Source organism: Cebus imitator, unplaced genomic scaffold (assembly GCF_001604975.1).
Source record: "Cebus imitator isolate Cc_AM_T3 unplaced genomic scaffold, Cebus_imitator-1.0 Scaffold223, whole genome shotgun sequence".
NCBI lineage: Eukaryota > Metazoa > Chordata > Mammalia > Primates > Cebidae > Cebus > Cebus imitator.
Genome location: NW_016107538.1, coordinates 641,617 through 651,119, shown reverse-complemented (window position 1 = coordinate 651,119; position 9,503 = coordinate 641,617). Strand labels below are relative to the sequence as shown.

Here is a 9,503-nt window from a genome sequence, read left to right as displayed (position 1 = left end):
AAAAAAAAAGATGCTGACCTCAGGAATATTATTTTATTTATTTATTTATTTATTTATTTATTTATTCTGAGGCAGAGTCTCATTCTGTAGCCCCAGGCTAGAGTGCAGTTGCGTGATCTTGGCTCACTGTAACCTCCACCTCCTGGGTCCCAGTTCAAGCAATTGTCCTTAGCCTCCCAAGTAGCTGGGATTACAGGCACGTGCCACCATGCCCAGCTAATTTTTGTATTTTTAGTAGAGACAGGGTTTCACCCTGTTGGCCAGGCTGGTCTTGAACCCCTGACCTTAAGTGATCTGCCTGCCGAAGCCTCTCAAAGTGCTGGGATTACAGGCGTGAGCCCCCGTGCCCGGCCACCATCTCCACTTACTTAAAAGGGTATTCTCTCCACAGGTAGGCAGCCCTGGGCTGTTAATTTTCTTGAGCACGTTGAGCCAAAACCTACTTCCTTGTGACCTGTGCCCAAAGAGAGAAGGGACTAGTGAGGGGGAGATGCTGCTCAGGGGTGACAGGCTGCCCCCATACCCAGCCTGGCCCCTCCAAAAGTCTTGTTCTCTTGTTCCTACCCTCAGTGACCAGGTATCTCCCAGCTCCACGTTCTGTAAGGTGTACACCATAACCCCGCTGCTCAGCGACAACCGGGAGAAGCGGGGTCTTGCCCTGGATGGGAAGCTCAAGCACGAGGACACCAACCTGGCTTCCAGCACCATGTGAGGGTGGGGCTGGGGTGGGCCCCCTGCAGGCCAGGGGCCAGAGGTCGGTGCCAGCTGTGTGCCAGGCCCTGTCCTAAGTGCCAGGGATGTATCAGTGAACAGAAGAGACAAAACAACTCTGAATTCCAGGGGAGGGAGGATAGACAAATCCGATCAGTGGTAACTGTACAGCAGGTTAGTGATAAGTATGAAGGAGAGAAAGCCAGGCAGAGAAGGGAGGGATGGGGGCAGGGAGATGCAAAGGTGAAGTCGGAGTAAGGACGAGCAGAAGTAAGCAGTGTGGATGAGCAGGAAAGGAAGTTTCTGGGCAGAGAGACTCAGGGGTGGGACAGCCTGGGGTCCTGGAGGAATGGTGAGGTGACCTCGCGCCCTCACGCGGGAGCAGCCCTGGAGGTCCCCAGCTTCACTAAGGGCTGGATTTCACCTCTCCCAGTGCCTTTGTTCAGGGTTCTCACTGCACAGCCACACACAGCAGGTCTGGAGGGTAACTTAGCGAGAACTAAGTACCAGGAGAGGAGGAGGAGGAGATCGGATCAGGGGGCTAATGGAGAGCCAGACAGTGCAGGACCGTTAGAGGAGAAGGACGTCAGCTTTTACTGCAAGAGAAGCCACAGGAGGCCCTGAGCAGGGAGTGCTGTGCGCGCTGCGCTGTACCATAACCGCACCGCCTGTGCTGCTGGGGACCCCGGGGGCCTGTGCATGTTTGTGGTCCTGCTCAGAGTCCCATGGGAACCCCAAGGTCAGGTGACAGGTGACAGGGTGATGGGCCCTGGTCTGACTCTGCCACCCTCCATGGCAGCGTGAAGGAGGGTGCCAACAAGGAGGTGCTGGGAATCCTGGTGTCCTACAGGGTCAAGGTGAAGCTGATAGTGTCTCGAGGCGGGTGAGTGTCATGGGGGAGCCCAGGTGGGGGTCACAGTGGCTCTCTAGTCCAGATCGTCGTCCTCTTCACGATGCCTCTTCCCTTCCCAGGGATGTCTCTGTGGAGCTGCCTTTTGTTCTCATGCACCCCAAGCCCCACGACCACATCCCCCTCCCCAGACCCCAGACAGGTGAGCACACCACCCACCCCGAGCCCTCAGAGGGAGGGCCTGAAGCAGGGCCAGTGGAGGAAAGCTGGCCCTTTCAGCACCCACCCCCACACTCCCTCTTCCTGTCCCCTCAGCCGCTCCAGAAACAGACGTCCCTGTGGACACCAACCTCATCGAATTTGATACCAAGTAAGAAACTCATTCCCCTACTTTAACCCTCTTTGGACAAAGATTGCTGGAACATTCAAATCTGCCCTCGTACCTCTTCCTTGCTTTTTGGGGGGAGAAGGGGATTGTAGCATCAAATCAAGATGCCTTAGCCTTGTGAGGCTGCCTCTTCCTGCCTCTTCTTTGTCCCTTCCTGTAAATACCTCTGGTCCCAGCGGGGGGCACAGTGGCTCACACCTGTAATCAGCACTTTGGGAGGCTGAGGCGGGCAGATCAAGAGGTCGGGTTCGAGACCAGCCTAACCAAAATGGTGAAACCCCGTCTCTATATTAAAAATACCAAAAAAATCAGCCGGGCGTGGTAACACACACCTGTGATCCCAGCTACTTGGGAGGCTGAGGCAGGAGAATCCCTTGATCCTGGGAGGCAGAGGTTGTGGTGAGCCGAGAGTGTGCCATTGCACTCCAGCCTGGGCGACAGTGAGACTGTCTCCAAAAAAAAAAAAAAAAACCTCTGGTCCCACTGCTGTTCTAACACCTGTGTCCCAGGGGCCCAGCTTGGGGGAGGGTAGGGAGTGGGAGGCTGAGAAAAGAGTGAGACGCCCTCACCTCACACCCCTCTTTCCCACCACCAAGCTATGCCACAGATGATGACATTGTGTTTGAGGACTTTGCCCGGCTTCGGCTGAAGGGGATGAAGGATGACGACTATGATGACCAGCTCTGCTAGGAAGGGGGGCTGGAGGAAGGGAGTGGATGGTGCTGGAAGAGGTAGGGGCAGGAACAAGACCCCCACTGTCATTGGGGGGTTGTCCCAGCCTCTTTTCCCTTCCCCTCCACCTGGCAGCTTCTTCAACCAACCCCTTCAGTCTCTCCCTCCCGTCCCCCCAAGATATGCACTGGACCCATCTCTTGCTGAATGTGGGCATTAATTTTTCGACTGCAGCTCTGCTTGTCCAGCCCCGCAGTGGGTGGCAAGCTGTGTTCATACCTAAATTTTCTGGAAGGGTACAGTGAAAAGAGGAGTGATAGGAGGGAAAGGGGGAGACAAAACTCCCACATTCAAGTTCACACCAACACCTTCCATGCTCACTCTCTCTGCCTCCATTCCTTCAAGAGGAGACCCTTCAGGACAAGGCCATTTCTTTGTTTCTGTGCATAAAGAAGAAAATAAATCTTTTACTAGGCATGAGTATGTGTTTTTTCTCTGTAGTGTTTAGAGAGCGTACAGTGTGTTTATCCATGATTCTGTTAGCTTGTGGGGGAGGACCCCGTCTCTTCTGCAGCCGAAAGGCGCCTGACACAGAGGCTATCAATAAATGTTTAATGGATGACTGTGCTGTGCCTGTGTGAACATCAAAACTTGACCTAGTCCAAACTCAAGGGTTAGGCTTGATAAGGCCACAGAGTAAACGTAGTCATTTACAGGGGTCATAACAACTAATGCCCCTGCAGACAGGTGCTCACAGGAGCTGGCAGGGCAGGCTCTTCCCTGTTGCGGCTGACATGCATGACCACCTTGTGACCTGTTGTGACTGAGTCGTGTTCATTTCCACTGCTCATTATGGTTGCTCAAGCAGCAACTGTAAGAGGCTCGGTGGGACCACAACCGCAGGCCTCACCAGAACAGCCACATGACGTCTGTGGAGTCTGGTACCTACATTCCAACACAGAAGCTGAGGCTTGGGCAGCAAGAACGTCATGCTGCCCTGGGCCCATGTTCTAGGGACCACATCCTAGTGCTGCTCCTGGGACATTCATCAGGGACTCCCTGAAGCTTGACCGAAGTCCCAGGCTGGGCTGGAGGGAGTTAGCATTTCTCACCTCCAGCATCTGCTCCTACTCCTGAAGCCCCACTCTTCTCCAAAAGCTCCTTCATTCCATAAACAATCTTGATTTGAGTGCCTAGAAGGTACCAGGCATAGTATACCAGTATAATGAAAAAAACATTAATTCATCCCCCACCCTTTTTTTTTTTTTTTTTTGAGATGGAGTCTTGCTCTGTTGCCCGGGCTGGAGTGCAATGGCGCACTTGGCTCACTGCAGCCTCTACCTCCTGGGTTCAAGTGATTCTCCTGCCTCAGCCTCCTGAGTAGCTGGGATTATGGGCGCCTGCCAGCACGCCCAGCTAATTTATGTATTTTTAGTAGAGATGGAATTTCACCATGTTGGTCAGGCTGGTCTCAAATTCCTCACCTCAAGTGATCCACCCTCCTCGGCCTCCCAAAGTGCTGGGATTACAGGCATGAGACACCACGCCCAGCCTTCCTAGTTATTTAGCTATAATATCTATGCTTCAGAGGAGAAGTGTAGGAGCTAAGAGGATGCGTGACAGGGAGTTCTGACCTAGGCTGGGTTTGGGGAAGATTTCCCTGAGAAAGTGACCTTTAAGCAGAGAAGTGAAAGACACGGGGAGTTTGGGAACTGTGCAGGGATGAGCATTCTGGGTTATGGCACTGTTGTGTGAAGGCAGGAAGAAACAGCACATGTGGGGACCTAAAGAGGCCAGAGAGACTGCGACAGGACAGCCAGAAGCAGAGTAGTTCCTTCTGGCTGCTGAAGCAGATGGGGGTGGCTCGCACAGGCCTTTAGTCTATGTTATGGCTCATGCCATCTAGTTAAATCACTGTTTACCCTAAACAGGCTTCAAGTGCTACCATAAGGCCACTGACCTTGCTTACCCCGCCACAGCAGCAGCCTTCCCTGAAGACCCTGCACTTTCTCGTGTGGAATAACCATCCCGTCTAAAACCATCTCCAGCATCCCTCTGACTCCTGTGCACCTGCTCCTTGACCTCTAAGCCTATGGAGCTAACATTTTTTCAAGAGAATCAGAACCCTCAGGGTGCCATGGTAAATATCCAGAGTCTGGCTCCTCTACCTTTCCAGACTCTGAGTCAGAAGATCCCAAGAATCCAAAAATCTGGATTTCTAATTAGTACACACTTTGAGAAACTGCTCTATTTTTTGTTATTATTTATTATTATTATTATTTGAGATGGAATCTTGTTTTGTCACCCAGGCTGGAGTAAAATGGTGTGATCTCAGCTCACTGCACCGCCTCCCGGGTTCAAGCCATTCTCCTGCCTCAGCCTCCTGAGTAGCTGGGATTACAGGTGCGTACCATGATGCCTGACTAATTTTTATATTTCTAGTACAGGCTAGATCTTGCCATTGCACTCCAGCCTGGGCAACAAGAACGAAACTCTATCTCAATAAATAAATAAATGTGTCTAACTCAATGGCATTCAGTATATTCACAATATTGTACAACCATCACCTCTGTCTAGTTCCAAACATTTGGCTTCCTATATTTTTGATAATACATAAATTTTAAAAAAATTTTTTTCTTAAGTCACAGTGGCTCACTCCTGTAATCCCAGCACTTTGGGAGACTGAGGTGGGTGGATCACCTGAGGTCAGGAGTTGGAGACTAGCCTGGCCAACATAGTGAAACCCCATCTCTACTAAAAATACAAAAAACTAGCTGGGCATGGTGGGGGGACGCCTCTAATCCCAGCTATTCGGGAGGCTGAGGCTGGAGAATCGCTTGAACCCAGGAGGCAGAGGTTGCAGTGAGCTGAGATGGCGCCACTGCACTTCAGCCTGGGTGCTAGAGCAAGCCTCTGTCTCCAGAAAAAGAAAAAAAGAAAAAAAAAAGAATTCTATGTTGGGGCCAGGCATGGTGGTTCAAACCTGTAAACCCACATTTTGGGAGTCCAAGGCAAGCGGATCACCTGAGGTCAGGCAACAAGAGCGAAACTCTGGCTCAAACAAAAAAAAATTCTTTTTGTGTTTTAGGTTCATACACTAGGAAAGTTTTTTATTTTCATGTAGTCAGTTACAATAGCCAATTTTTTTTTTTTTTTTTTTTTTTTTTTGGAGACAGAGTTTCACTCTTGTTACCCAGGCTGGAGTGCAATGGCGCGATCTCGGCTCACCGCAACCTCCGCCTCCCGGGTTCAGGCAATTCTCCTGCCTCAGCCTCCCGAGCAGCTGGGACTACAGGCACGTGCCACCATGCCCAGCTAATTTTTTGTATTTTTAGTAGAGACGGGGTTTCACCATGTTGACCAGGATGGTCTCGATCTCTTGACCTCGTGATCCACCCGCCTCTGCCTCCCAAAGTGCTGGGATTACAGGCTTGAGCCACCGCGCCCAGCCTTACAATAGCCAATTTTTATTGTTGTTGTTGTTGTTTGAGACAGAGTCTTACTCTGTCGCCCAGGTGTCACCCAGGCTGGAATGCAGTGGCGCAATCTTGGCTCACTGCAACCTCCGCCTCCCGGGTTCTTCTGCCTCAGCCTCTGGAGTAGCTGGGATTACAGGTGTGCTCCACCATGCCCAGCTAATTTTTTGTATTTTTAGTAAAGACAGGTTTTCACCATATTGGCCAGGCTGGTCTCAAACTCCTGACCTCGTGATCCACCTGCCTCGGCCTCCTAAAGTGCTGGGATTACAGGTGTGAGCCACTGCACCCAGCCCACTTAAAAAAAAAAAAAAAACAAAAAAACAGCTTCTTGGGTTTTTTGTCACAAAGCTCTTGGCCCTTCTGTTTTCTCACTACTTGACACTTCCTTTTCTTTCCACCCTGTACTTCAGGGTCATGATATCAACCCCTATCTCATCGGCACACTGGACCTCTCCTTTCACTATCCTTTTCTCAAACCACACCCTGGATCCGTCCAACTATCTCCCGCCCATCCTCTACTCTGAACACAGGGGTTGATGCTCACTACCAGAGAAAAATCATTCAACAAAATTTTTTTAATTACTTTTTTTTTTTTTTTTGAGGCAGAGTTCTCCCTGTGTCGCCCAGGCCAGAGTGCAGTGGCACAATCTCAACTTACCGCAACCTCCACCTCCTGGGTTCAAACAATTCTCCTGCCTGTCTCCCACGTAGCTGGGACTACAGGCACGTGCCACCCAGCCTGGCTGTTTGTATTTTTAGTAGAGAAGGGGGTTCACCATGTCAGCCAGGCTGGTCTTCAACTCCTGGCCTCATGTAATCCACCTGCCTTGGCCTCCCAAAGTGCTGGGATTACAGGCATGAGCCACCAAGCCCAGCCAACAAACTTTTTTGAATATATTCTAGGTACCAGACACTAGGTATGAATCTGGAGCTGCTAACATGTATGGTCAACTAACCCAAGCTGGGCACCCAATGTTACAATGCAAACTCTGAATGAAGAGACCCCCAAACAGGCTACCTACGCACTCATTTTCTACCTTCCTTGTGCTGAAAGTGACTTCTGTTTTTCACAGAGATTAGGCAATGAAGGATGAATGATTTCAATTTCCCACCTCCTACTGACAGTGACATCTACACCAATTCTCCTACACAACCAAGGTTAAGATGCCTTCTCCAGCTCAAAGCTGATCCCTCCACCTGTGCTCAGATCGCTCTCCTCCCACCTTCACTGAGACCTTTATTCACCAAACCACATCCCTCTCCAACCTGTGTCTATGGCTCTTCCTCCACGGTAAAGAAGCCCACATAAGTCTCTTCCATTTAACGGAGGAAGGGAGGAAGAAAGAAAGGAGACAATCAAACAAAACACTCTTTCCTCTCTTATTTGTTTTTTGTTATTGTTTTTGTTATTTCTGAGACAGTTTGGCTTTTGTCACCCAGGCTGGAGTGCAATGATCTCAGCTCACTGCAACCTTCGCCTCCTGGGTTCAAGTGATTCTCCAGCCTCAGCCTCCCAAGTAGCTTGAATTACAGGCACCTGCCCACCATGCCCAACTAATTTTTGTATTTTTAGTAGAGACGAAGTTTCTCCATGTTGGTCGGGCTGGTCTTGAACTCCCAGCCTCAGGTGATCTGCCCACCTCAGCCTCCCAAAGTGCTCAGATTATAGTCGTGAGCCACCATATCCAGCCCTCTCTTACTTTTCATTCTTTCTTTTCTTTTTGTTTTCAAAGTTACACACACACATAGTTTGAGGAATCAGATAGTACTATAAGACCTATTACAAGAAAAAGCAGACTCTTCCCCTTCCTCCTGAGAGGAAACTACTCTTACCTCCTTTTTTTTTTTTTTTTTGAGACAGGGTCTTGATCTGTCACCCAGGCTGGAGTGCATTGGCATGATCATGGCTCATTGGAGCCTCCTTGATGCCCCAGGCTCAAGAGATCCTCCTACCTCAGCCTCCCAAGTAATTGGGACTTACAGGTGCAAGACACCATGCCCAGCTAGTTTTTTAATTTTTTTATAGAAATGGGGTCTCCTTATGTTGCTCTGCCTACACCCAGCCTTTCACCACCTTTAGATATTTATTTTGGCATTTATCTCCCTATCTCTAAACATGCTTATTTGTGACTTCTTGATTTTTGTTTTTGTTTGAGACACAATTGCACTCTGTTATGCAGTGGTGTGATCTTGGCTCACTGTAACTTTCGCCTCCCAGGTTCAAGTGACTCTCCTGCCTCAGCCTCCTGAGTAGCCGGGACTACAGATGCCCACACCCAGCTAATTTTGTACTTTTAGTAGAGACGAAGTTTCACCATGTTGGCCAGGATGGTCTTGAACTCCTGACCTCAGGTGATCTGCCCGCCTTGGCCTCCCAAAGTGCTGGGATTATAGGCATGAGCCACCAAGCGCAGCTTGATTTTTGTTTTAAGCATCATCTACTGGTTTCCCACTACATAAGGTGAAAATAGAGCTCCCTTTTGCAACCCCCTCATCATGAAATACTTCCAATCCTCCCCTATATCCCACCTATATTCCCAAGATAATTGTATCAATTGGGGTTCACTCAATATTCAGTATCTAATTGCCTATGCAAATGTTATTCATAGCTAAGTTATGTGACATAATTACTCTTCTCCCCTTATACAACTTTGTTTTCCCTGCATAATTTCATTTAATTTGCTTATTCTCTACATTTGTCTGTAATCAGTCCCATACTCTCCCTCAAAAATCTATTTATCCTCTCAATTCATTCAAAACAGATATTCATCTCTTTCATCTTCTTGATGAAATCTCTCTAGGATCCTTCTAATCGGTTCCATTCTCAACTGGTTGTTCTTCATGCCTGGCCCTTGGATTTCCCTTCACCATACTCCTGGGGTTCCCATTCACCTCTCATGAATTGGCCTTAGGTCCTGGATCCCATATCTTCCTCTTCTGGGTTAAACTCTAAGAACTTCATGGAACAGGGCACACGTAAGAGAAAAATGTGGAGACCTTGTACATATCAAAATGTCTAAGATCTATTCTTCCTTGGTAGTGAAAGGACAGCTGGCCACCTTGGTACGAATGGATTTCCCAGGACCCAGGAGTTAGGTGAGATCATATGACTAAATTTTCAATGGTAAGTGAGTAGAAATGATATGGGCCACTTACTAGCCAAACCCCTGAGCCTCCTCCATATTTTCGCTTTCCCCTAACTGCTAGCTGCCCCAAGAAGGGCAGCAACCCAGTTTTGACAAGGCAAACAACAATTCCCTAGAGCAATGTTTCTCAAACTTGACTACAAATAACCGGTGATCTTCAAACACAGATACAGATTCAGGAGGCCTGGGATGGGAACTGAGATGGTGCATTTCTTTTATTTATTTATTTTTTTTGAGACGGAGTTTCGCTCTTGTTA

The 9,503-nt window shown here is 49.0% G+C and overlaps 1 protein-coding gene across 2 annotated transcripts in view; it reads left to right on the top strand.

Moving 5' to 3' along the window:
- The window catches only part of ARRB2 (arrestin beta 2), a 10,905-nt gene extending 7,804 nt beyond the window's left edge, over window positions 1-3,101 (top strand). Inside the window, exons 11-16 of one of the 2 annotated variants that reach the window (XM_037727227.1) lie at window positions 571-708; window positions 1,511-1,594; window positions 1,684-1,763; window positions 1,877-1,931; window positions 2,546-2,680; window positions 2,802-3,101. In XM_037727227.1, the coding sequence (XP_037583155.1) occupies window positions 571-708; window positions 1,511-1,594; window positions 1,684-1,763; window positions 1,877-1,931; window positions 2,546-2,639 (451 nt within the window). In that variant the 3' untranslated portion in view covers window positions 2,640-2,680; window positions 2,802-3,101. Of the gene's footprint in view, window positions 1-570; window positions 709-1,510; window positions 1,595-1,683; window positions 1,764-1,876; window positions 1,932-2,545 lie in introns of both variants that reach the window. The other variant, XM_017496800.2, reaches the window with a different exon arrangement.
- Window positions 3,102-9,503: the final 6,402 nt, after the last annotated feature.